At 43.9% G+C, this 27966-nt stretch overlaps 1 protein-coding gene across 1 annotated transcript in view; it reads left to right on the forward strand.

Annotated features, from left to right (window-relative positions):
* MRPS9 (mitochondrial ribosomal protein S9) overlaps window positions 1-27124 on the forward strand; it is a 45927-nt gene extending 18803 nt beyond the window's left edge. Inside the window, exons 3-11 of the mRNA XM_080916760.1 lie at window positions 5574-5636; window positions 5729-5759; window positions 10898-10977; window positions 18327-18394; window positions 19066-19141; window positions 21365-21533; window positions 22287-22395; window positions 25579-25748; window positions 26864-27124. Of these exons, the coding sequence (XP_080772886.1) occupies window positions 5574-5636; window positions 5729-5759; window positions 10898-10977; window positions 18327-18394; window positions 19066-19141; window positions 21365-21533; window positions 22287-22395; window positions 25579-25748; window positions 26864-26955 (858 nt within the window). The 3' untranslated portion in view covers window positions 26956-27124. The remainder of the gene's footprint in view (window positions 1-5573; window positions 5637-5728; window positions 5760-10897; window positions 10978-18326; window positions 18395-19065; window positions 19142-21364; window positions 21534-22286; window positions 22396-25578; window positions 25749-26863) is intronic.
* Window positions 27125-27966: the final 842 nt, after the last annotated feature.

Genomic DNA, 27966 nt, shown 5'->3' on the forward strand with positions numbered 1-27966 from the left:
ATTCATACAAATATGGGTACTTCAAGTACAAACTATTAAACCAGAACCCACAAGAAAATCCCTTTTGGTTTTTTTTTTTTTTTTTTCTTCTAGCCAACATTTCTTTGGGTGAATTTAAAACTGACAGCCTTAATCATGGACTAGGATAGAGGTTTTGAATTGTTTCAGGCACATATGTACATGTGGATTGATGTTAAGGTGATATATGATTGGACAGTGGAGAGGTAGGAGGAGAAAAGGTAGGAAAACAGAAGAGGAGCAGAGATTGGTGGGGGTGGGGGGGGTGTCAAGATGGAGCTGGAGAAAGCAGACCTAGATCCTGGTGGCCATATTTGGCAAGAGATAGATATGAATATTCTTAAGGAATTCTATAGGTCTTTATATCTCATATAGAAGGACAGTTTGTCCATTGGATTTAATCTTTATTGTGTAGAGGGTTTGTGGATTGAGAATTTAATATATAAACCTAACATGAAAAGTTATCAGGCTTTAGAGTAATGTTTGTGCTGGGCAGTGGGGTACAGAAACATGGTGGGATGGTCATATCCACGTGGGACAGAAGCACCAGGGCAGGCAGAGTGAGTGCCTGGAAAGGGAATCATGTGGAGAGTGTAGTTTGCAGACCAAGTGATGGAGTCCGTGTGCTCGGCTCCACACTAAAGCGGCATCTGCAGAGTGAGATCGCAGGGGCCAATAAATCATATTTAATATTTACTACAACATGTACGTATGGATTGGAGGTGGTTGAATACTAGTATATAAGGCAGGCCATTCCCAGAGTCTGGTTCTCACACAGGGAAACAATCTCTTACAAACACACTTGCTAAGTCAGACACACACAGGCATGTGGCCAGCTGTATCACGTGAAGCTACATGAGGAGTCATTGCTGGAGTTGCAGCTGACACCCCAGTTTTCTTTCTGTGGAAGAAGATTTGTATTTGCTAGTTTAAGTAACTGTTCAGTGTAACTATGTTTAATATAGATGGCTTAGGAAGAGAATTACAAAATGTTGGCGAACCTGGTAAGTAACAATTTGGAGATGATCCTCATGACTGCTGACTCCCACAGCGCTGTGGAGTCAAGTGCAGTCCAAGTGAGCAGGCAGCTGGGGAGCAGCCCCCACTCAACACTTTCCTCCTGTGGGCTTCCGGCTGAGCAGACACCACCTATCCTAATAATGAAGCTGTACATTATTTGTTATGCCAATGTAGATTTGGGGGAACATAATCCATAATCTTTAACCCCAGTTAAAAATTTCATTTGGCAACAGCTTTTTGTCTGCAACTGTATTTGTTATTTATTCTTTGTAATAATTACTTTATTTGAAATAACTCACCAGGTGTGGTGGTAAACATATGTGGTCCTATCTAAAAGGCTGTTTCTAGGTTTATCCAATCTTCAGAGCAAATGTTTTAGAGAGAAAATTATGAAATTTTGGGAGGCTTGGGAGGTTTGGCCTGCTGGAGGAAGGCTTTGAGAGTTTACATTTCAGATTCAAGGTGTACACCGTCAGCTTCCAGCTCTAGTCACCAGGCCTGCCACTCACAGCTACACCTCCCTGCCTGACAGACTCTGTCCTTTGAAACGGGGAGCCGAGTAAACTTCTTCTCTAAATTGTTTTGGTTCATCAGTTGCAGGGTTGAATAGTGAGGCAGGACAGAAATCAGGAAGTAGATGGTAAACCTAAGGACAGGATTGAGTTTGGGCATTGAGAATTATATATTGGCCTAGATGCCACCGTAATTTGGACAATCTAATTGAGATGGCTTATTTGAATTAGTCTGCTCACAACTGTGACAACAGTTGGAATGTTCCAGAGCCTTTGTGATAGCCATAAGTCACGTGAACCATGCTAGCAGTGACAGGGCGGGAAGAGGGAAGAGGCTCTTTGACAGAAGTGGTAGGGCACGGGGCGTGTACCGAGCATCCCACCCTGTGGAAGGAGGAAAGGTAGCTGGAGCCACAGGCATGTGAAGTGGGAAGCAGAAGTGTAGTGTGGCAGACAGTAAGCGTAGGTCCTTGTTAGAAAGGAGCTGAGTGGTAGGAAAACCAGGGGGAGGTGCTGCCATAACAGTGAACTGGTGTTTTATGTGACGTCAGCTCCTGAGTCACTCTGTAGAATCTTTTGTCTCCTGACAGAATGACGTGGAAGACCATATCTTTCTTACCTTTCTAAAGTGGTGTTTGTTAAACACAACTTACCAAAGTAAAGAGTACATTTCTTTGGGAATTTTCTGGTTAATCTTACTGCTAAATAGCTGTGCTTTTTAAAGCCAGTGAAGAAGTAAATCTGTGATCTGAGAGGCTATTCCAGAATTAAATCACAGGTCTCAGTTCTGACTCAAGGAATATTTTGACTGTATTGTTACTTAACTGAAAATTCCTCTGTAAAATAGATATATGACTTATTCTTAAAATAGTATGAGGAATAATATAGTTTCTACAAACTGAAACTTTTGTATGTGTATAGTATTTGAGAGCCCACCTAGCCCTGCCTTTTTAAAGGATTTTATTTAATGCCACAAGCAGCAGTCAGATTCCTGGAGCAGTGTGCCTGAAGCCCAGGGATCTGAGCTGTCCCCGTGCCGTGTCCTTCACTGCCCCTGCTCTGCAGTGTAATGAAGTCAGCTTTCCCTGTAGTGCTAGGGCTCTGCCCAAAACACACTATAGGCTGTTCAAGGCAACACAAATGAAAAGTCTTGTTCTTATTTTTTCATTGTTTGTTCAAAGTGCATTCACCTACCTTTTAACAACTGTGTACTAACTGGTTGTTAAGTGAACCCAGAAAGCAACAGAAAACACTTTTTTTCCAGGTAAGCCAGTTGGTCTTTTGTTTGCTGCAGAATTTGTGTGTGGTGGGTGGAGATCTGCACAGTGCCCATAGGAGGATGGAAGTGATGGCGTAGGTCACACCAGCACTGTCCTGTGCATACTAAGCAGATGCAGGCAGCATGCTGCGAGCCTTTCTTCACTGTTGGGGATGTTTTGTTACTTACTATTCTCCCATTCCATTTTTATCTATTGCTCACCTTTTAATCGTTTAACTAGATCATAACATCGGGTTTCTCTCTTTAAGTCAGAACCGCCTTCCTCTTGGATTTCACAATTTTCCGTCAGGGTCTTTGTTCACTTGTTTTTATGTCGAAGAGCTTTTCTCTCCCTTGCAGTGGTTTCTTTTTCTTTTTTAACTACCCTCTACCAATTAACCTTCTCATGATTTTCACTGCTTACCACGCTTGAGAAATACCAAGTGTCTCCCTTTAGGACTTTTTGGTGATCATGTGACTCAGTCAGTTTTTGCAAGTGATGCCGTGATGGCCTGCCACTGATTGGAGGGTGAATGGTTTCTGGGCTGACAGGCGCACTCAGTCTTCTGTGCCCTCGCCACAGTGCTGACAGCCTTGGACTTGCTCTGTGGAGGTCAGGACAGGGCCTTGCAGATGCTTTAGACTAGTGAAGGTCTTCTTCAGACAGCAGGCTAGGTGTAGGAAAATCTGTATTAGTTAATTTTTTGACATTTTTCCTACCTTTCATCTTTGAAATGTTTCGGATTTCTACAAATTTCCACAAAATTTGAATGTTCATTTTTAGTACACGCTCTTTACATGGATAAATCTGACTTTTTCACATTTCCCTTGCCTATGCGTAGAATAATTTTTGACTGACCCATTGAAAATTAGGTTTCACAAGCTTAGTTCCTAAGCATATCAGTAAACCACCTAAGTATATACACCTTCCTGTCAATGTCTCCTACACTGCAACTGTCACTTCTAATAAAACAGTTCTGTAGTGTCATTTATGGAAAGGCTCTTTATTTAGAATTTCTAGATTGTCCCTCATTGTCTAGTTGTTACACCACAGTTGTGTCCCTCATGCTCAAGGTTAGGATGTATGGAGGGACTCCTCACTGTGGATGGTGTGACCCCTTTTCCACTAGAACTCTTAGGAAAGCACCCTTTTCCTTTGTTCATGGAGAGCAATCTGGACTTGTGGTGGATTCCTGACGGTGTTCTTCATATCTGAATACTTGATGTCCAGTTGGTGGCATTGCTTGGGAGGCTTAGGAGGCCTGGCCTTTTGAAGGAAGTGTGTCACTGGAGTGGGCTCCAAGGGTTAAAAACTTGTGCCGTCGCTAGTTTGATCTTGCTTCTTGCCTGTCCTTCAGCATGAACTCAGATGTCACTCCAGTTGCCTGACTGCTGCCATGCTTCCCACAATGACGTAATGGTTCTGAGCCTCTGGAACTGTGAGCCAGAATAAGCTGCCTTTGTCACAACAATGGAAAAGTAACTGAGAGAGGGGGTAATGTTCCAGTCTGAGTTTTCTGGTCCCTGGTGACAAGACAGCCAGGGGGGTTGTGATCTTTGCCTGGATCATGACTGACTGGGAAATTGTAAAGTAATGGTCTTTCTGCCTGTGCCATCTCTGCTACTCTTATGGTTGGCACTGTTCCTATTAAGCAGTTTTCTTTTTTTCCCTGCCTCTTCCTCCAGTGTTTGTGGGCACCTGCTCACTAAGAGTGCTGTAGGGCGTTGCCATTCTCGTTGATGTTCGGATTGTCCTCTGTGTTGGGGTGAAATGGGAATGAGTGAGGAGTGCTCAGAGATCCAAGTGAGGGAGGGCATGTCTGCTCAGTAGTGGCACTGTGAGAAACGCACAGGAGGACTTTCTTGACAAATGTAGTTTTAAAAGCTCACCAGGGCCAGCATTGATCAGTTTAGAGTGTGTTCAGTGTGTGTGAGGGCTACATTCAGTGCTCAGGACCAAGATAAAATTTCTAGGGTAAACTGTCAAGGGACCACGGTGGATACTCTGCTCCAAGTGAGAACTGCCCCCAGATTTGTGTGTTGAGAGCTCTGTCCCTGCAGGGGCTGTGTAGGAGACTAGGATTCACAGTGGCTGTAGCCTGCTAGAAGTAAGACATAGGGCGTCCCCTTCCCTTTATGCATTTCTCTCTGCTTCCTGGCCACCATGAGGTAAAAAGTTCTTGCCACACTTTCTCAACACAGTATTCTATCTCTGCTCAGAACACACACACCTTATGAAATGATGAGACAAGATAAAGCTGTCCTTTAAACTGTTTGTCTCCAGTGTGTGAAAAAGAATGAAACACAAGCCAGCTTGCTGCAGTGTGCTGTTCTGGCCTGGTGTTGGGATGACTACCCAACACAGAGCTCAGGGCTGTGTAGGAACACCACTAGTCTTTACCGGCAAAGGTAGACTTCTGGTGATGTCACGTTGTAAGAGTGACACCTTTAACGTTGACACTTGAAAGTTGTCCATAGCCAGGTTAATAACTGCTGCATTTGTTTTTGGTTTAGTTTATTTCTCTCTTGGGGATATGTGTGTAGTAACTGTGATATGTGTGTAGTAACGGTGATATGTGTGTAGTAACGGTGATATGTGTGTAGTAACTGTGATATGTGTGTAGTAACAGTGCTTTGCCATTTGAACTGACATAAGACATAGGAAACTAGTTCAGTGTCTGGTTTAAGTAAGCATTTTATGACTTGGTTATAAATTGAATGTGTTTTTATAACAGTTGTTAATTAACCTTTGTATATGTTTTCAGAGAGCTATTGCTTACCTTTTTCCAAGTGGTTTATTTGAGAAGCGAGCCAGGCCAATGATGAAGGTAATCCCAGCTACTTGTTTAAGAATTTTTATGAAAATTGTTTTTTATGTTTTATAGAGGTTGTCTAATAACACTTTACATTTATTTTACAGCATCCTGAACAAATTTTTCCAAAGCAAAGAGGTAAGTTTGCTCAAGACTGAGATGGTGAGTTTTTATTTTTCTTTATTAGTTTTGGTGACACATCAGCAGTTTGTCATGAGGAAGTGCCATATATAAAGTACTCTATATAATAATTAACGGCTAGACTTGGCAGATTCTGTGTAGGATATGAAAGTTGGAGTTAAAGCTGTGTCTGTGATGATACCACACTAATTACTTGCATCCTGCATTCCACTGAGGCTAAAGAATTTGAATAGTGTGTCATAGTTTTGTAGTTGTAGACACAAACCCAAAGAGGATATTTCTCTGTGCATGATTACCAAATAATAATACAGGTATGCTTACTGAAAGGAAACATTGAGGAAAAATAAACAAAGGCCCACGAGTAGAAGTTATCAGTTAAATTTTCTGACTTAAAGTCAATGGAACTGTATCACTGTTGTATTACAGAATCGAAATTGAAAATACCCACTGCTTGTAAATATTTGACACTTTCCCTCAAGTCCTGTGGAATATGGTCACTGTATCCTGAGATACAGAATTCATTGTTAGTAACTGAGAGAGACAAAGTAGAGGAAGAACTAGGCTGATGAATATAACGGCAGATTTAAAAGAGGGGCCGTGACACTCAGTCAACTCTGAAAAAGCCGGTGAAGTCAGTCAAGAAGAATACTACAAGCATTTGCTTATGTTTATCACTCTTACTTTGTGTGTGTGGATCAAACTGTGGGTCTCCTGTGTGCCAAGCAGTCTCACGAACATCATCACCACAAAGCTGCCTGTGGTCCAGTATTGACATTTTAAATGGCAGAATTCACCGACTGCTCTAAGGACATAAGATGTCTGTGTTGCTATTGTCTAAATATAAAACAGTAACTTTGAGCTAATTAGAAAACTCTTCAAGTAATAATGGTAGCATTTGTTGTACTTTAGAGTCAGCCCTGCACAGTTCTAAGTGCTTCGTGTTTTATCTGAAAGCTTTCTAACAGTTTTTTTTTTAGGCACAAACTGTTATTTTTCCCATTTTAAGTTTCCAAGGATGCCCTGACAGGAAGTGGCTGGACATGCAGTCTGGCTCAGGCAGGGATGATTCGTGGTGCAAACGTGTGCCCCAGTTCATTGCCACGGTTCCCTCAATCAGGAAAACTCAGGGTAAACAAAAACCAGCTAAGCCACAGGCATCAGCTTTGCTGAGGAAACACTGCCCTGGCAGTGGGCCAGTTAGTCATTCCTATTATGCCTTGAAGTAACACAACTTTTTTAATTTTTTATTGGATATTATCTGTATTTACAATTCAGGTGTTATCCACCAATCCCTTCCTATCCCCCAACAGAAAACTTGTTATTGTATATATTGTTGTAGACCAAAAGCAAAACAAAAAAACCCAAAGACTGCTAGTTCATTTGCAAAATCACATGATGACTACATTTGGACATGACTTACCTAAAACGTGAAGCTGTCCTCCCCAGCCCCACCCCTAAGAGAACAGGGTCTCACTGTATATTCATGGATAACCTGAAAGTTGCTATGTAGAGCAGGCTAGCCTCAAATTCAGAGAGATTGACTTGCCGCTGCCCCCTGATTTCGCAAGTAGAACATTTTAAGAAACTATCAGAGAACATAACATTTTCCTCGGAATTTTAACTATGGCTTAACATTACTCAGTGTATTAATGTAAATGTTTTGATTCAGGAAAACATTTACATAGAGAAAACAATTAACAAAATGGAGCCTTTTGTTTTTGGTAAAAAGGTTTCAACTAGAAATGTAAAGAATCCTTGTTTGAGTAGGACATTTCGTAAGAAAACAAACATGTGTCATTAAATCAGACATTCGGAAACAGCATGCATTGTTGACAGTTGTTTGGAACCCTGGTCATTATGGTCTCATAGAAGCATGCGGACTGGGCGTTTGTGCAGCTCGGCTGTAGAGTGCTTGCCCGGCATGCATGATGCTGACGCTCTGTCCCCAGCACCACAAACTGCATCAAGTATAGGTCTAAACCAGATAGCTAGGAATGAGTGGCACACAGTATCGTGTGGCAAACAAGGCTACGGGGACAAAACTGAGGGTGCAGGGAGTGATGGAGTGCACCGAGCATGTGCACGGCCCTGCCCAGCCCCCAGCACTGCAGAACAAGCAACAGTACCAGGAACTCAGTTCTGTTGTTCCTAGATCACACTTGCCTGCTGGGGGGGTCCAACAAAATGGGAACGAAGAACTGTATTAGACCTTTACAGGGAAGGATTGTTTGGGTGTCTGAAGTCACAGCATTAAATGGTTCTGAAATTTTAAATCACGTTCTTTTCAAAAGTTCTTATGCCACAGAAGACTTAAGGGTGAAACGTAAAATGTGGAAATTCTATGAGGACCTTGCTGCCCAGTGACATCAGGGTAGCCAAAACTACACAAGGAGAACACTGTGAATTGGATGTGATGCTAGTCTTACTGACAGCCCATGTTCTGCTGTCTTTCTCTGTGGAGAGACACAAACCATCTTAAAAGTACCAACTCCAACTATGTTGTTTTTGTTTTTTGTTTTTGTTTTTTAAGATTTATTTATTTATTATTTTTAATTTAACTGTAGCTGTTCTCAGACACACCAGAAGAGGGCACTGGATCTCATTACAGATGGTTGTGAGCTACCATGTGGTTGCTGTGAATTGAACTCAGGACCTCTGGAAGAGCAATCATGCCCTTAACCTCTGAGCCATCTCTCCAGCCCCCCAACTATGTTAATACACACACACTATAGCAACAGATATCTAGGCAATTGCTGGCCCATTCTGCAGGTGTTCATATGTGAATGCACAAAAAGAGTCTACAAATGTGAACTTTCACCTTGCCTCTGGCCAAGACATTCTTACTTTGAATCTTTATGAGGGTGGTATGTTACTCATGTAATTTAGCTAACCGGTTTTGAAATCTATGACAGGGAACTCAGTGAGAGGGGACTGACTGTATCAACAGCAGACAAACTCTACTTAGTAGAACTACAGAAACATGGACAATAGTTTCATGGAAAATTAAGCTAAAAATCTTAAGTGAACACCTGGCTAGCAAAAAAATAAATAAAAAAGAGAAAAGGAAGGAAGGAAGAAAGAAAGAAAGAAAGAGAAAGGGAAAGAAAGATAATAGTCCAAAGTGTCTTCTAATGCTCAGATAAAGTGTCACTGCAGCCCAGCTGCATTCTTGCTGGTTGCCTAGACTAGTTTTTTAATTGCCTAATCTGCTGGATCCCGTTCTGTCTTCAGAATTACTAATTGACCATAGTTAATAGGCGTTTGGGGGAAATTGTATTAAGTTTGAAGGTGTTAAGCAGTGAGGGGTTCTGTGAGGACTAGTGAGAACGTCTTGCTGTAACCATCAGAGCAGAGAGCTCTGCTGAGTGCTGAACAGACAGACCAGTGAAGAGAGGGCGGCCCACGCCAGTGCGCTCAGCTGGACCTTGTGAGTCTGAACCCTTCACATGTTAGCAGCTGTCAGAACGGAATGCACCTGAGAATTAAGTTCTGATGCATGCTGTGGTACGGTCAGCTTTGCGTTCTCTCAAAGTAACAGTAGTGCATCTCAGGCTCTATGATACTGTAGATTCAGTTCATCAGGTATGTTCAGCGAGAGTGTGTCTGTGTGTGCGCACACGCATGTTTCAAGAAGTCTAGATTTCAAGCACAGATGCACACAGCTGTGACTCAAGGTTCTACCCAAACTCGACAGTGGGATGCTTGTCTGGCTTAGTCGGTTTGGTTACTTTCTTACTGACAACTTGAACAGTGGACTGAGAATCCCGGACATAGTGCAGGTTCAGTACCAGGTAATGTGGAAGATGCTGTGGAGCTTGTGGAAATGCCTAGCCAGTGACCTTAACTTGTAACAACGTAGTGTTCTTTCCAGCCTAAACCTTTTCAACATTCATTCAGTGTTAATCCATTTTAAGTGTATTCACAGCTCAATAATAATTATCCTCAGAGAAGAAAAAAACTCCTGCATATACAGGTATTTCAACAGAAAAAAAATGTTTACTATTTAAAAACAAACAGAGGCGCTCTGCTTCCCAAGTACAAATTCCAGATACATTGAACACCAAAATATGCCAGTGATCAGAATTCCAGGGGAAAAAAATAGGAAAATAAGTTTAACCCAAAGCCTTTAAGTATGTGTTCTCGTGGAGATGGGTAAGGAAGCCTGGTTGTAGAGGGGCTTGTAGCCCTCCAAGGACCCACAGCACACAGCAGTTGTCAGTGTGTCTTCTGTAAGAAAGGCACGAGAAGCCAGCCAGGCTGAATGTTTTTGAAGAGTGGGCTCGATAGTGGGCATGGCTGTGAGTCGGCCAGGAAGCACCAGTCCCACTGTGGCACTGACAGTAGCTGCTGCAGGTTAGAGCAGTAGGGGGACGATGGGGAAGCTTGTGTGAAGTAGTAAGCCAAGGAACATGAGTTTTCCTTGTTTCTCTTGACACATCGTTTTTCCGTGCAACCTGGGCTGCCCTCAAAACTCAGGATCCATTCTGCACTTGAAAGCGTAGAGATTGCACATGCGCACCACCACACCCAGGTGGGGGGAGGAGTCCTTGTCCTGTCACACAGAGTCACTAAAAGTAGTCGAGAGTGAGCAAAAGAGTTTGGAGTTTCTGTCTTGGTTTGTTTGGTTACTTGAGTAACTGTATTCAAAGGAAACCAGGTGTAACTCCTTCCTGAGGCCCCTTATGCTGTGGCGTCTTCCGCTTTCAGTGGGAGCTTACACTGGGGTTGGAAGAAATGGTGTGAGGCAGGCTGGGCAGTGCAGGTGTGTGCTGGGCCGCCTGCGAGTCTCGGAGTGCACTGACTCACTCACTGTAGGTTTTCACTTAAAAACTGAGGAACCTTAATATTTTTATTTTAACAGCATGATTTGTTTTATCTTATAGATATTTTTGAAACAAATGAAATAGATCTTTACTATGAAATAGTTTATTAAATACGTTGATTTATGCTAACTGCTATGAAACAATAACTATCCTAAGCATTTACATATTAAATATGCTAAATACATGCATTTTAACTCTGAATACTTTTTATATTTTAGGTACTTTTGCTATGCTAATCTGAATCACAGATGTACCCCATACTGTAGTTAGACTCAACGTGTGGTTTATATCTGTGTGTTTGTTTTCATTTAGCAATCCAGTGGGGAGAAGATGGCCGTCCATTTCATTTTCTCTTCTATACTGGGAAACAATCATACTACTCATTAATGCACGTAAGTACATTCATTCCTAAGCTATAGACTGTGCTGCAGACCTCTGTCAGTGTCAGAACTGACTCTCAGAGGGCAGAGGACTTGCTGTGACTGCTGATGAGATTTTCTGTGCTGTCTCCCTGCCACCATGCCAGACTTTCTGTCCATAAGGTGTCCTGCTCACACAGTCAAGCCCTGTCTAGGCTGTCGGGATGCCAGGTCTTACGTTTGCCTCCAGACAGCTATCTGCTTTGCTTCTGGGACTCATATTACAATTCGGACCTTTTGTTGGTCAGTACAGTGTGTGAGACAGAATCCTGGTCTCCACAGGCCTGGCAGTGAGGTCCTACTGTGCTTTGGCTTTTCAATATACTGGGAAGTTTTTGTTTTGCTGCCTTCAGAGAGTTGGATGCCGGTATCTATTTTTTAAAGGCAGAACACATTATATTTTTAGACCATGGTGTCAAGTTCTGTTTTATCCATACTGTGACTTTTAAAGCTATAGAGATATTTGTGGGGCTTCCCCCATCCATAGTCAGAGGCTGGGCCCCTGTACCCCTTCCTCTGCCTGTACACCTATTGCTGTTTATTTGTGCTTCGCAAACCCAAAGGACAAAGCCCCCACTTGTCAGGTACATTCATTTCTTAGGGAAAAAGAAAACCTTCTTTTCGCTTTTTGTTGACCTTGGGCAAATGAGCTTCGTGCTCTGGCAGAAATGAAATGAATGACAAATGTTGAGTGTGTCTTTGCTGAGTAATGGGGCTGTGCTCCAGCTTCCAAGGAGCCTCCCGCGCGCACAGCCTGCGGCTGCCCGAGGACCCCTGCCGCTCATTTAAATAGGTATGTCAAATCTGCCTCCAAACGCTGCTGGTTTGATCTGTGGTAATATTTGTGAAGGTTCCATATGGACTTGAGCCCCCTGCAGTGCTAAGAAATAATGTACAACGCTTCATGGTGCAGACGCAAATTTCCCCTGAAAAGGGGTGCAGCGCTGCGTTTTAGCTGTCGGAGGGGATGATGGAGCTGACGCGCTAGGCCTGTCAACTTGTTACACGGATGGGTTGCACGCAGCGAAGCTGTGGAAAATCTGTGCCTTTTAACTTTTCTACTTAATCACGGTTGTAGCGTTGCCTTTAGACTGTGTGCTACATTAATTCTCTTCCTGCCTTCTGCCTTCATCCCAAGTTTCACGGAAAAAAGTAAAGTGTGCAGGTCTTACGAGGAGCCTTATCAAACAGCTGTCATCTGACAAGCCATTTGCATTTGTTTTGGCTGAAATGGAGCAACCCAAGGGCAAGATCCTTTGTTGCATTCCATCATAATGAAGAAATTACACATTGTGTAAGAGGCCTGGCTTTATTTTTAGTTTGCTTGTGTGCTTTAAAAGGTATTGCTCCAGAAACTGATGGGATAGGATTTTACCATACTCTGACTGAAATGTCAAATTATATTTGACTAATAAATGCTCTTCTTCTGGGTTGGGCAGACTCTTGTTGCACACAGGAGAGTTCTTTGGGCTTTTAAATTTTGTTAACTCAGGAAATTCTACATGTTTGCCATTCACATCTGCATCACTTATGGCAAATGCCATTAATTAGAGCTGCAGTCACACCCATGTCGTCCCTTAGAGCACACACATCACTGGCTTCCGAGGTCACGGCCAGTGTTCATGGCTCAGCCTACAGAAGCACTTTCATGCTGCAGAAGCACTGCACATAAAGTCCAACAGAAGCCGGCCAGCTCTTGGGCTTCCCTTTGTTCTGCCCTAACATCCTGCAGTGGGCGCCTTCCCTCTGCCCCCAAGCAGTGCACGAAGCAGCCCCTGTACAATGACAGGCGGAAAAGCCTTAGGAATGAAGCTTTGTTGCGACCATTTGCTTCTGCAGATACAATTTTCTTTCAGGATGACGGGGAAAGACACTCAGCCCAACAGCCTTTCCCGTGTCTGTGAGCAGCTGTCATTGTGTAAGGCAGGACAGTCCGTGGTCAGGCTTTTTGACAGGGAAACTGATCTCAAGCCTGTGTGCAGCTTTGTGAGGACACCATTCTGAGCCTATCAACCTTTCTTATTATTTACAATCACACGGAGTCTTTTTAGTATGGGTTTCTGTTGGATATGCACACTACAGAACAGCATATAGACCAGGCATGGTGATGTATGCCTTTAATCTCAGCACTTGCAAGGCAGAGACAGGTGGATCTTTGAGTTTGAACACAGCCTGATCTGCATAGTGAGTTCTAGACTAGCCAGGGCTACATTAAAATACCCTGCCTTTGAAAAATAAAGGGAAAGCAGTATATAGCTAGGCATGACACATGAATGTAAGCTCAGCGTTTTGCAGAGCAAGGACAAAAGGGTTGCTGCAAGTTCAAGGCCAGCCTGGTCTGCACAGTGAGTTCCAGGCCAGCAGAGAAATTCACACAACCCTGTCTCAGATTTCGAAAGTAGAGGTGGTGTATGATGCTTTAATGAATACTGTTTCCTGCGTATATACAGCTGGCTCATAGGTTTTCCCGACAAATGAGATGGGCCAGGAAAACTGACCATGGAAAGAAACATGTCACGTGCGTGTTCCTATGAGGAAGTGAAGGGAACCCTGGATCTGTGGTGTTCCTACTTTATGTCACCTGTTAAGGGTTCATTTGTAGGTCTGTTGCGCCCCAAAAGTCGCTGTGGACATAGTGACTCTTAGGTCTTCAGAGTCCTGGAAAAGTCAGTAAAAACCAAGTTAGCAAGTGTACATATATAATGAAAAGCTGTTAAAAATTTTTTTGACACAACGTAAAAAATGAAAAGTAGTTTTAAGAACTAGGAGATGTCCGGGTTTTTGCAGAATGGTACTGACTAGCTGAGGGACCAGGTGCTTGGCAACACCGGCGCCACCAGCCTTCCATTCTGAAGGAGCCGTTGAAGCAGGAAGACTTGTGTACTTCTCAGGCCTGAGAAGCTGCAGCCTGGGTCTCAAGAACAGAAGAAAGGAAAGAGAAAACAAATTTCCTGAAAACGCTAAGCAGAGAACTGAGGATTCTAAGAGTATTTAGATGAGTATTTGAAAAAGAAAACAGGGTGTGGCTCTGACAGATGCAGGAGATGGGAAATTGCCATACAGCAGATATGCTAGCTGTGGCTGCTCTAGGGTGGCCTTCAGATATGACTCAGTAGGTGGGCAGAGGGCTGGGCCAGGACGGAGGCTGCTGTGGCCTCTGGCCTTGCCCTGCTTCCCCAGAGCAGCGTGACCCTGCCCAGACGGGAGATGGAGTAGGCTGCATTCATGGAACTCACCTACTAGAAGTGAGTTGAAAATTGGGTTAGGTTTTCTTTTTCCTTAATTTATGACGTCTAAAAATTACCTGTGATAACAAGATGTTTTGTTGGCAAGGTTTTGGGAGTTTTAGTCGGTGGTAAATTGGCTGTTCATCTTGCAGTTGGGAAGTGGAAAAGGAGAGCAGGGGCCATGGTTGCTTTCAGTCATTGGAGAATGACCATAAGGTGTTTTATGGGTCCCAGATTCCTGTACGTCTCCCAATAGGACCACCCTGGAGACAAAGTCTTCATACCTGGGCCCGGGTTGTATGGACAGTTGTACGGACTGTACTATCCAGACTGTAACAGGCCATTTACAACTCACTATAGGAGGGGTTATCAGACTCTGACGTGGGGACCTCTTTGTCTAATTTAATTACTAAGACATGGGTGGAGTGCACTTTACCTGAAAAGTTCTTCAAGAAAGGGGACTTCAGACTCAGTGGGTTCAGCTTCGAAGGGCTTCCTGTTGTCCACTGGGACACCTGCTAAGGGTGTACAATATGTAGAGTGTTGCCTCAGGGGAAAGTGTGAGCAAAGGAGTCTACATCTCACACATTATTGCTTAAGGGGTGTGGCCTACGGTCCTCTGTACCCAGGAGGGTACTCTGTAACACTTGTCTGTCCCGTGAACCTGCACTGGGACACTGTGAGTTTTTACTACAGAATTCGAGTTTGTACATACAGAAAGCTCCTTTGCCTTGTAAGAGACGTTACTGGCATTTCAAAGATTGGGCAAGATTTTTTCTAACCACTTAAAGTAACCCCAGTTCTTCTGCCTGAGGACAACAGCCACCCCCTGGCAGTGGGCTGCCTGATTAGGCCACTGTGGACTGCAAGCTAGGGTCCTGGGATAAAGTGTCATGGCATTTGAGCTAGGCTTAAATGTTTCCAGATGTCCCTTATAACCTTGTGAATATTTAAACCTCTTGAATGTAATGCTCCTGTCTTTAAAAATGGAATTAAAATAACTGTTATTGAGTAATTGTTTAACAACTGTGTGGGGTGATTGTTTTTAAAAAGCTGTGTACTGGACTGGAGAGATGGCTCAGTGGTTAAGCACTGGCTGCTCTTCCAGAGGACCTGGGTTCAGTTCCCACCAACCACATGGTAGCTCACAGCTGTCTGCAGTTCCAGTTCTAGGGCACCTGACACTCATACAGACACAAACACAGGCAAAGCACCAGTGCACATGAAGTGAAAATAAATAAAAATTAAAACACACATATGTGTGCCTATTTAAGACTTCTTGGCAGCAGGATTTAATCCAGTCATTAATTCAGTCATCTAGAGGTGTCTTGGTTTTCTTCATGTGTGAGTAATTGCTATTGCGTACTTTATATACTCAGTGTATGGTTAGGAAAATGGTGTTTTAACATAGGATTTAACCTGCTACCTCTGTTACTTCAATGAGATTACTTCTTTTGTACACATATTTATAATCATGGCTTTAATTTAAGATGTAAAATCTACGGGATGTGAGTCCTAAGCACTCCTGTGTCCTCGGTGCTGTCAGTGAACTTCCCAGCGTGGCTCAAATGGCCTGTAGCAAAGACGCTTGCCATATTTTGTTGACTGGCCTTTTTGATAGGTAGAGCATTCACAGAAGTCTAACAGAAGCATGTCGCTTGCAACCTTCAGTATATCAAAACCTTGCTGAATTACACTGGAGCTTATTTCTGTGGTTTTGTTTACATGAGTGGTCAAAGCATTTGGGGCGGGTATTAAGAGGTTGATTCTCTGTGGCAGTAAGAGATGACCAGCTGTCAGTGACTGAGCTGTCTAACTGGAGCTTACCATCACTTACTATTTGGTATACCAAATACGGTTGACTTCTCCTGTGCTGCCCTCCAATGTACTGTTATTTGTTTACCCGTCCTAAAATCGGAATTTCCACATGATTAGTATAACCCAAACAAATTGTGAACGATACTGAGATTCTTACTGCTCGGGCCCCCGAGAAGGGCTGTTAGTTTAAGAATTTCTTTTCTAAACCTGAGCATCTGGTATTTTCAAATTAAGGCACCTTCTAAATTTGACTCATACATTATGGAAATCTGATGGCACAAGGGGTGGATAGGCTTCCTTTGATTTTATGAAATATTAATCATAGCTGTGATTAATGATTCAGCATTTCACATCTGGGTTATTCCTGTCATTTTTGAAATTACACTATTAAGTACAGTATATAAGCTTAGAGTAGGTGGGGTCATTCTAATTCTCTGGTGTCCCTAAAAAAAAAAATCAAGTGGAAATGTAATAATATACCAAAAGCTACCAGTGATAATCTGTGATGTTGACAGTTCCTGGCATATTTTATGCCCTCAACAATTTTTCTATGCAAATCGGAACATATCTCTTTGGGAACTGAAGCTATAGAATATACTTCGCAGAGAACTGATGCTTTAAGCTGAACTACAAGGCAGACTCTTGAGTCGTTTCTTACTAACAGAACTCGTGATAGTGACCCAGCACAGTGCCTTTGCTCACTTGACTTTGGACAGCATCGTTGGCCACTGCTATAGGCAGGCCCCGTGCTGAGTTCTCTGTCTGGATTTCCTTATCGAAGCGTGTTTGCAGCTGGGAGTATAGGTCAGGGTAGGGAGCCTGCGTGCTCGAGGCTCTGGATTCCTGTCCCAGAACCTCCCGCTCCAGACACCCGCGGAGCAGCAAGCTGCTGGGCTTCGCTGTTCAGACATTTGTGTTCAGCAACTGGAACTCGGCATTTGATGGGCACTCTGCCATGCTCTCTTTCACATCTCTCTCCTTAAACCATGTGAGTGATTTAGACATGAACAACACCAGAGAGAAGTGGGGTAGTGAGGGAATATCCACAGGAAATAGACTTCAAGTGAGACTTGGATGGGCAAGACGTCTCGAAGGGAAGACACTTGCTGAGTTCACTCCTGGAACCCGTGTGGAAGTGACAAGGGAGAGCTGGCTCTCCAGAAGCATCCCTTGGCCCCCACACATGCACCCACATACAGACCGTACACATGCTCACACAATAATAAGTAGAAATTAGAAAAAGATTTAAGTGAAAACTGCTTTAAAACCATTGGGAAATGGTTAATTTTCCAGTCTGAACTTGAAACTCATCTATGGGGAAGGTCAGTAGTGTTAAAATAGTTGCTTTGCTTACTCTAGAAAAGTTTGAAGAGAGGACGGTGTGTTCTCCATGCCAGTGTTCTTGTCCCTTACATATCTGCCTGTGTTCACAGCCATGTCTCCAGCCACTGCAGCCTCATGTCCAAGGGCCAGTTGGCACATTCACATGACAACACCAAGTGCACTTTGACACGCTGTGTGTCCTCTTGGTACAGGTGAGGAAGAGTTCACCTGTTGAGGGTGTTGAGAAGTATTGAGAACTGCTACCCTAATTCAGTGGTTCTCCACATTCCAGCCATAAAATTAATTCATTACTACTTCATAACTGTGATTTTGCTACTGTTATGAATTGTACACATCTGTGTTTTCCAATGATCTGTGAAAGGGTTCTGCCCTGGGGTCTCAACCCACAGGGTGAGAATTGCTGCCTTAATGTGTTGGGTTAGCTGCTGACAAGCCCAGTGGCAGAGCATTTGCTTAGCATTATAGGACCTAAGCTTAGTCCCCAGTACTACACACAAGGCCTAGAAGCCCCCTAACCACAGTCTCTTAAGATGTTAGCTTCTAAGATTCAGTGTTAGGAAGTACTGAGCTAGAGGTGCCGTAAGTTCGCTGGCTGTAAGTGTAAAGGGTATATTGTTTCATAAACTCAGATTTTTTTAAGGAAAATCTGTATTCTATTATAAATCTGTAAGAAAAGACATAGTTTTCAAGAGCTTTGTTGTTTTAACCATACTCAAGGGTGTAAGATGTAAAAGTTGTAGACATTTGTAACTCAGTTACATGTTATAAAGTCTCACTGAAATTAATGCCCCTTGGCTCAGATGAGAACTATTTACTCGGATGCTAGGTTGGGGGGGGGGCTAGAATAAGGGGTGCTTGAAAGAAATGAGAAGCTATATGATCAGGGACATTGTTCCATCCTCTCATTTTAGCTGTGTATTGTGTTTCCCTTAGGACGTGTACGGAAAGGTCCTGCAGCTGGAAAAGCGCAGAGGTCCGCCTTCAGAAAACACTGAGTCCAGGTAATGCTTGCCTGCCATTACTAACTAGCATGATGCCTACAGTTTGCACAGTATTTCAGTACTAGTCACTGAAGTTAAGTTTCTAAATAGGTGATTTTTACTTTAGAGAAAACGTACTGAACTTATTCTGTGTTACCTCATGCCACATTTCCGGATTAAGCGGTATTTAGTCATTCTCAGTGTGTGATGTGTCAGGTCAGTCAGCTCTAACCTGTGCACACACCCAGCTTATGACAGACCCACTCAGACGTTTACCTTTGCTCTTCTACAGGAGACGCCGTAGTCGGCTTGTCCAGCTGGCTGTGGCTAGGATTTTTTTTTTTTAATTGGGACTTTATTACTACCTCAGCCAGTTGGTAAGAAAATGCTGTCTTCTGTATGCCTTCTGCGTAAATTGCACAGGCATACTTTTAAACTTTAAGGAATTGGGTAGCTTTTAACTGAAGTTTCATAATAACACATTTAACGCTTAAAGCAAAATGTTTACTCAGAGTGTCTTTTCTCAGGTAGATTGAAAGAGTGGAGTATTTCTCCAAAATGGCATATGCAGGAGTGCTCCTGACTAGCATGAAAATTTGACTCTACATCACGTATTGCTACTATATGTGGGATCTTTTGTGATATAACTCTAATTGCATGCTTAATTAAAAATATATGTGATATTTTAACAGAGACCTGATCGGCAGCAGATGGCTGATTAAGGAGGAACTAGAAGAAATGTTAGTGGAAAAACTGTCAGATCAAGATGTGAGTAATTAATCTTTTAATTTAAGGGGACCTGTGTCATGAGAATGCAGACAATTGCTGTATTAAGATCCTAATAGTGATGCTCCTCAGAGCCAGGTGTTCCCCAGACACTCACCCTTGTTCTCACACAGCCCTTGTTGATTTCTGCAGTCACAAGTGACATCCAGTCTCCAGATCCTCCTCCTCCTTTTGTAAGTGCCCTCATGTCTTCTGCCAGTTGTTTTAGGGAGTAAAGCAGATGTTGGTTTTTTTTGTTTGTTTGTTTTCTCTTCAGTAAGGCCAGTAGTTAATTGTATGAGCTAATGATGAATGCAGGGGGCCATGGGTAGAGAAGGATTCAGCGCATGGTTACTGCAGTCTGTGAGGGCCGTGGTCTGTCTCAGGACCTTCCTATCCACTGTTTGACAGACACTAAGAAGGATGACATAGAATCCTGGCAGAGCCGTCCAGTGATCCAAAGTGAACAAACGCCCTCAGTGACTGTCCTGTAGCGTCCACAGCCCCCTTTAGGTCTCGGTTTGCTGGCTGTGTTGAGTCCTGGCTGCACTAACCCTTCAGCTCCCGCTGTGGCAGCAGCTCACCTGTAGGAGCCAGAGCCTCACTGAGAGGTTTTCAGTTGTGTCCACAACTTTCCTTTAACCCTGGAGAAGGGAGTGGCAGGGAAAGGTGTGGGTTGCCTAGATACGGTGTCAGGAATTTGTCTGGTGGTAAATCAGGAAGTGATGGCTAGGATCTCAACCCCCGAGTCCTGCCATGCTGGAACTGAATTGGGAAGATCTCTTGTTTCTTCAGTGAGTGCGTTTTCATTTTCTTTCTGCTTCCCAACCGCCACTTTGGTTTTCATAAAATCTGTGGATTTTTTTTTTTGTCTATTTTTTCCATTTTGGAAATGCTCTAAGGAGTTTAATAACAGCATATAGCTATAAAACCAAAACACAGCATAAGGAATAATCCTCTATACTCTCAGTGTGGCTGCTATTAACACAAGTCCTGGAACCTGTGCCTCTGGTAAAGCTGAGGGCAGCAGGAGCAGACTGTGGCTTCCACTTCCTAAACCACAGCCTAGTAGTTCATGACCACAGCCACATCCTACATGGAGACCCTTTTTAAAGGGTCAGAGAAGGAATGGTGAGAATCCCTGAGTCAAAGGACACTGCAGGGGAGGAAGAGGAACAGGTAGCAGCGGCAGCAGCGTGGCCAAGGGTGTGTAGGAGCCCTGTAACTGGAGAGGAAGAGGAGATGGGCTAGCAGCATGCCCGCGAGTGTAGGTTCTCCCCGACCTAGAGTCTGCGTGCCTGCCCTTTCATTCTGGTCTCCCAGGAAGATGCATGTATTTGAACAGTTGTTTAAATACTGTGTAGGCTGCTAAGAGCCTCAGATATTTCACATTATCATTAATGGGTTTTTCACTGGAAAGGCAGGTATGGAAAAGCTGGGTATCACTTATGGGGTTGGCAAGGAACAAATAAGTCATCAGAAACTGGGCCCCACAATCCATATTAACTAAGGCTCTCAAGTACAGTCGTTTCCTTCCCCACAAACACTCTGGAGTGATTATTCTGCCTGCTAATTTTAAGGGGTTAATACCAAGTTGTTTACTTTCTAATCACATGTTCAAGAACTATTAAAAAAAAACGCACAGAGTAGCAAGGATAATTTATTTCAAGAGGTTGCCCTTTAAGTCAAGTATCTCTTGAATTTTTAAATAGCTTGATTGTTCGGTTTTAAAGGAAATCATAAACATTAAAGTAACACAGCTTGAACAGCCAAAAATATATTTGCCAAATGTATTATGAAATATAACTTAAGGGGAACATTTTCTCAAAATCAGACTCTTTTGCTATTTATAACTGACTAGAAATTATTTCTAATGTTCCTTTTGATGTAGTTCTGTTGACAGAATAGAAGTTACACTTTTGAAGATCATCTAAATATTTTTTAAAATAAATTTAAATATCAATTTTATAATCATAATGCAGAGAAATTGATGTTTTTGAATGATAAGCCCCTTTGTTTTTGTGAGAGGAAAGCTTAAGTACTAAGACCCATGGAGAAAGCGATGCATCTGCGTGCTGTTTTAAAAGCAGCATGAAGATGCAGAAGTGTCATCCTGTCAAAATTCATCAAGAAGAGCAGCATTGGAAAGATCAAGTCTATATAAATAGCAAAACTTTAGCAAATGCAATTACACTTGCTTCTTGTAATGAATTCTATTGTGTGCAGTACGAACAGTTCATCCGCCTGATGGAGAAGTTACTGGCACTGCCGTGCAGTCCTGCGGAGGAAGAGTTTGTGCAGAGGTTCCGCAGAAGTGTAACTGTTCAGTCGAAAAAGCAGCTGATTGAGCCCGTGCAGTATGACGAGCAGGGCATGGCCTTCAGCAGCAGCGAAGGTAACGACCCCAGGGAGACACGGCTGTCGTCAGGACGCAGACGGGACTGAGCTTGGGCAGTTGCTCTCACAACATACTCGCTCTGTCGGCTCTGCTGCTGTTACATTGGGTTTCCTAATGTTAAGACTGTACTGGAGGTTTTTGTTTTTACCTGAACTTACAATGTTGCAGGAGAAAGTGCGGGCCCACAGCCAAGCATCAGTAAACCATTTCTCCTCAGTGCTCAGTGAATCTGCTCTTCCGATGGAAACAGTCGACGTGGAAACTTGAGGCCTCAGCTCGTTTCCTTGGATCATGAGTGAGGGCATTAGATGTGACTGCTCTTTTGAAAACTGACCTGTTAAATATATTTACAAGTTACCTTTGAGTGTCACCTTTCCCACCGATTCCTTTCGTTTCTTCCGGTTGTGTTTCACTCTAAAATTCACACATTTTTAGAACTTTGTCTTGATTCAGTTTTATTAGTTGTAAGAAAAATACCGTGAGTTGGTTGCTGTTTTTGTAGCAAGACAAACAAGTGAGAAAGACTGGGTTTCTGAAACAAATTTAAAGTCATGTGTGTTTCTGAAATGGAATTGCAGAGCATAATTTCCTCACAGTCGGCTTTACTACCTCAGGCATAGTGTGAGCCACCTTAACTTGACTGTAGCCATTGTAGAAGTTTTCTCTTTCCAGGCTCACCCAGGGAAACTTGATCTTTCTGTGGCACTCGAAAGCAGTCCTGAACTCACTGACGGTTTTCCATTCCTGCAGGCCGGAGGAAGAGCGCCACGGCACGGGCGGTTGTTTACGAGCAGGGGAGCGGGAAGATATGCGTGAACGGTGTTGACTATCTGCTTTACTTTCCCATCACACAGGACAGGTGAGCAGTTGATTTCGCTGCTGTGGGAAGTATGCTTTATAATCCATCATCATAATTAAAAAGACCACAGTCCTCTGAGCATTTGTCTGAAGGATTCTTTCTCTTCACTAATAAACTAGCTAAGCAGAAACTATTGCTATCTTTGTAAGTAGTTTTTCAGAGCTTTAGAAACCCTCCCTAGAAGTTAATTGACTCACTCTGTCAGAGCCTACTGGAGTTTGAGGTGTATCTCACATCTGAAATGCAGAAGAACATGCCAGAGAGTAAGGGAAGCACAGACCCACCTCTGATGAGAAGACGGGTGTTCACAGAAAGGAGCAACCCTGAAGCCAGCTCTGGCGAAGCAGGGAGGTGAGAGGGGAACTCCACAGCTTAGGCTCCTTTTCCTAATTGTGAACAGTAGAAAATGTCTGCCTTGTCTCTTTCCTCTTCCTCCTGCTGGGAGAATTAACTGTGAATATATCAAGGAAGCAAAGAAACCTGTGGATGTAAAGTCAGAACACAAGCTTTGGTCCATTCCTGGTTCTTTGTGCGTTATTCCTGGAGAGGTAGGCGTTGTCACAAGCAGGCACTACACGGCCTCCGTCCATTCACTGAACCCCCGGAGCCCTGAGTGAGCAGCATGTGAGCTCTTGTCGACAGCAGCTGATCCACGGCTTGGCTCTGTGCGTTGTATGACTATCTCCTAGCTTCTACTCCCTCTGTGTCCAGAGTGTGCTGTTTAAGGCAAAGGGGCTGACGTTCCTCTATGCCGTCTTATGTAAGGAGTCAGCAGAGGAACTGCCTAGGGAAAACACATCCCCTGTATTCCTGTGTCAAGAGGGATCTGTTCTTAACTCTGTTCACTACGAATTAAACTGACTCTGCCATCATCCACACTGGAATAGATGGACGCTTAGGAAAAGCCACAGAGAAGCCCACAGCACAGGATGGTGACTTCACTAGAAACAGCACAAATGGGCAGCCTGTCTGTCACAGTTCAGACATAGTTACTCTGATTTAACCACAAGCCTCAGCCATAGTGTAGGTAAGCAATTCAGTCACACCTTAAATCCTATATTCCCCCCCCCAACTCCTGCCACCACACCAATTTGAGACAGGGTGCATAGCTCTTACTGCATATCTCTGGCTACCCTGGAACTTCTGTGAGACCCAGGCAGGTCTCAGAGACACAGAGATCCACCTGCCTCTACCTCCCAAGCTCTGTGATTATAGGTACATTATTCCTGGCAGCTTACATTTTTAGTTTGAATTCAACCAGCAACATTGTCTGTGGCCCTTCGTGTCAGAGCCGTGGGAAAGAAGTCATTGCCGACTAAGATGATTCCTGCTATTAGGGAACATGTGTTTGGGAAGCCCGGTGCTGCTGCTTTAGTGGGAAGGGACACTCAGACCCTCTGAGTGACTTAAAATAGCAGTAGGGACGGAGGGGTGCTAGGCATGAACTACCCTTTCCTTCCAGAGAAGCAAGGCTGGTAATTTTGAGTCAGCAGTGAAGGGATCACTGACGTCTGTCACTGGGAGGTGGCAGAAGCAAGGGCCAGGCCTGTTCTCAGCTGTGTAACTTCAGACACGGAGCTTCGAGGTCACACCTGCACCTGGGGGAGAGCTGAGCATGGTGGTCTCTGAGCTGCTTTTCTTAAAAGCACTGGACCTGCTGGTCCTCCGGGGCTGTTTCTGTATGGGCTGCTCTTCACACAGATGGAAAGCTGATGTGAGGACGCTGTAGTGCATAAGAACTTTATTTGTTCTTATTTATGACAAACATGGATTGCTGTGTGTAATTTGGAGCACAAAAAACGTTGATAACCTTTCTGGAAAACTAAAATCACCAACACATGTGCTAGCCATGTAGTAGAAGGAACATGCTTGCATTTGAAGCAGTTACACAAAAGTCAGTATCTGTATTTGGTACCAGAGGACTAGCTTTCAGAGAACATGTAAAGGAGCAAATCATTTATATGTAAATGTTTGAAGCATGCCAGTTCATACAACCACAGCAAAGGCAGTGTGGTTTTTGTAATGAAGGATTTCATGCACGCTTCTGAGAGAAGAGGAAGGAGTTTCCCGTGGTGAGCCTGGACGTATGTGCTGGTTTAAACCGAGGCCAGTGGAAGCATCCTGACCCCTTGTTGAAGTTTGGGCTGAGGTTTGTTCATTGTTTTACAGTGTCATGCCAACCTCCAGCTCTGCAGACTGTCATGCCTCTGCCTCCATGCCTAAGGGAGCTCCAGAAATTTTATTCTGAAGTTCACTTTTTTCTGAATTTTGATCTGGCGATTGATTACATAAGCATATATTTGGGAATCATAAAGCCTTAAGAATTGAGACAGATTAATGTTGATGGTCCCAAACAAGTGGTTGTTCAAAAGCCTCTTTTGTAGCTTCACTTCTGTTGCAAACTCACTTCCTGTCAGGAGAAGAGCAGTGGCAGCATCTGGCTGTCAGTCTGTGGTTTCCTTGGTTTCCGTAATATGACTACTGCTTGCAGTGGTCTGCCCGGGTCGGTTTGGGCTGCCGTAGTATTCTGTCACAAAAGAGGGTGGGCTTATGTCTGCGCTAGGATTTCTGTCCCTGGGTCACCATTGCAGACACAGCTGGAGGTGTTTCTGTGGGTCCACTCGTCCTCATCTGTTTGCTGAGAAGTTGCATTTGAGTCTCCAGCTGTGTTCAGCTCTCAGCTCACTGTGAAGTCAGCTTCCTTTGGAGGTCTAGAAGCTGCAGGGGCAGACAGAGCAGACCACGCAGTACAGATGGATTCCTCTGAATGAAGGCTCAGGAGACACTGTGACACGGGGGTAGCGCACTTGCCTAGCAAAATCCAACTTCTGTAGAGATGGCAGTGAGCGTCACACTGATGTCATGGTGTTCACAGGTACTTGTTCTCCTGGGCGAGAGGGGCTCAGGGCCGTGCTCATGTGTGGCTGCTCTTTGGTGCCAACTCTGGTTTGCTCCCTGGTCACCAGGGGGGCAGGTCTGACTGTGCATGCATCTTAGAGAACTACCACCACTAAAAGAAAAAAAAAAATCTTCAAACTGTGCATAAGCAAAGGCTTCTAAGCCCCAGAAGGATCTGTGTTTCTGTGAATAGTTAACTGTGGCAGGCATCATTTGGTTTTTGTAACTATTCTCAAAGTCAAGTTTTCATAGGAGGCTTAATCCGTGTGTTGTGATGTGCTCTAGAGAACAGTTGATGTTTCCCTTCCACTTCCTGGACCGGTTGGAAAAGCACGATGTAACCTGCACAGTCTCCGGGGGAGGGAGGTCAGCGCAGGCAGGAGCCATACGCTTGGCAATGGCCAGAGCTTTATGCAGTTTCATCACCGAGGACGAGGTTGAGTGGATGAGACAAGGTGGGTGTGGGGAGGTGGGGGCGTGGGGGCGTGGTGGGTGGGAGTGTGGGGGGCGTGGTGTGGTGGGAGTGTGGGGGCGTGGTGGGTGGGGGCGTGGGGAAAGTTGCTGTTTTTTGTTGATGCTCTCTTACACTGGTGTGAGGAAACTTCTCTTGAGATGTCAGGATACCTCGAGCTCTTTCCATTCTCCAAAACCACAGCTGTCATTTTCAGGCTGGATTTCTACAAAGTGAACCAAGATTAGGACAAGAAACGGTCCTCCCTCCCAGCCACTGACGTTTGTCTCTGCTGAAATATGCAGCCTGTAGGAATTATTTTGACCTTAAGGAATAATCTTTTGTGCAGTCGAACCAGCTTATAGTTTTTGAAACAAATTGGATGTTTTACTTTATCATAAGAGTCAGTGATAATTTTTTAGGTTATGGCAGATTAACTGTTTGCCAACAGTATTAGGGATTTTCTTTTTTGTTGTTGTTATGTTATTGCAATTTTATTTGGTTTTCTTTTTCATTCCACTCTGTGGCCCTGTTCCGTGGGCAGTGAATGAAGAAGGCTCTGTATGGTAGGGTACAGTACGTGATTCAGCTAGATCGTGCTGAAACATGACAGGCCATTCAAGCTTTGCCTGTCCACAGGAAGAACATCTGTAGGTGCAGCAGTTGTTCTTCTAGTGCAGGTTCTATCCAAAGAATAACTCTGGACTTACTTAACTTCTCAAATAAAACGCCAAGGAATATCATTTTCACAGAAGCTGTGCTGGTGGCAGGTGTCTGTCTGTCTGTGCTTCCTCACTGACCAGGCACAGTGACAGACATACACCTGCATCCCCAGCACCCGGGAGACAGCATGAGAATCTAAACTCCAGGGTCATCCTCAGAGACAGGGAGAATACATTTCAGCATATGAAGAGTAGCTGCATCCTCAGTTGAAGAATATTAAAAGCCAACGAGAGACTCATAATTCTAGGATGCAGGAAAAAAAGCCTGGTAAAACATCGCTGTCAGCTGTGTCTGAAATCGCTCACGTACCTCGTGGGAGCAGTCTGCCTCTGGGGCTTTCTTGGATCTGTTGCTGTGGTGTCATGCAGCTCACTTGTTTCTCTGTTTGTGCTGCAGCCGGACTACTGACTCCTGACCCACGGATCAGAGAGCGGAAGAAGCCGGGCCAGGAGGGTGCCCGAAGAAAGTTCACCTGGAAGAAGCGCTGAGGCTTTTCACGGGAGAGTGAGGAGCTCCGTGCCCTTGTGCCTGGCCATGGTATACACTGACCGAGGGAGGCAGCACTTACACATTTTTAAGTTATCACGCGATTCATTTCTTAGTGCTATTTTGTTATGATCACCATTGAAAACAATAAAAGGTATATTGGTTTCCTTCTCCTTTTTTTTTTTTTTAACTTTTTAAGAAATAAAATGGTATAACTTAGAAAATCTTTGTCTATTGGACGTGAAAGTTACAGTCATCTCATTTTGCAGGTGAAGCGGCCCACCAGAGGCGGACTACTGCTCACTGATGCTAGGTAGTTGTCCACACAGTAGTTCCTGCAGTGTGCTTTTGGGATTGAGAGCTAAGAGTTCAAAGATTGGAAGGATTTGGTTACAGCAGGCTCTCAGCAGAGCTAGCGAGCTCTTCCAGTGGTGGGTGGCTGGTGGACTACAGCCAGTGAGAGGCCCAGGTCTGCTTTTGGTTTCTGGACAGAAGAGGGAAGAGGCTAATTCATTTTGGACTAGTTTGGGGTTTGAGTTTTATAAATTTTTAATTACATATTTAAGGTATACAGTAGAGTATCTTGGTATACATAATGAAAAGTTTAATGCAGTCAAGAGAAATAACATCCATTATCTCAAACGGTTCCCTCCTCTGTGCGTGCAATGGGGGGCAGACTCCTAACGTGTGCTGTGCGTGCGCTGTGTAGACTCGCCCTGTGCTGCCTAGACTTCTTACCCCTCACCAGGTCCGCACTGCCACACCGACCCCCAAGTGTGGCAGCTGCTGTTGTGCTGTTCTCACAGTTCAGCTACGCTAGGCGCCACAGCTAAGTGACTGTGTGCAGTATCTTTCCATGTCCTCTTGTTCAACTGTGTCCCAGGGTTCAAGTCAGATGGATAGGATATCTTTTCAAAGTCTGAATTTTTATACACGTGCACGTACAAACACACACACACAAATACAAATAATCTTTAGCACACACCTTTAAGCCTTCTGGCTAGAATATTGAT

Source organism: Micromys minutus, assembly GCF_963924665.1.
Source record: "Micromys minutus genome assembly, chromosome: 5".
NCBI classification, from domain to species: Eukaryota; Metazoa; Chordata; class Mammalia; order Rodentia; family Muridae; genus Micromys; species Micromys minutus.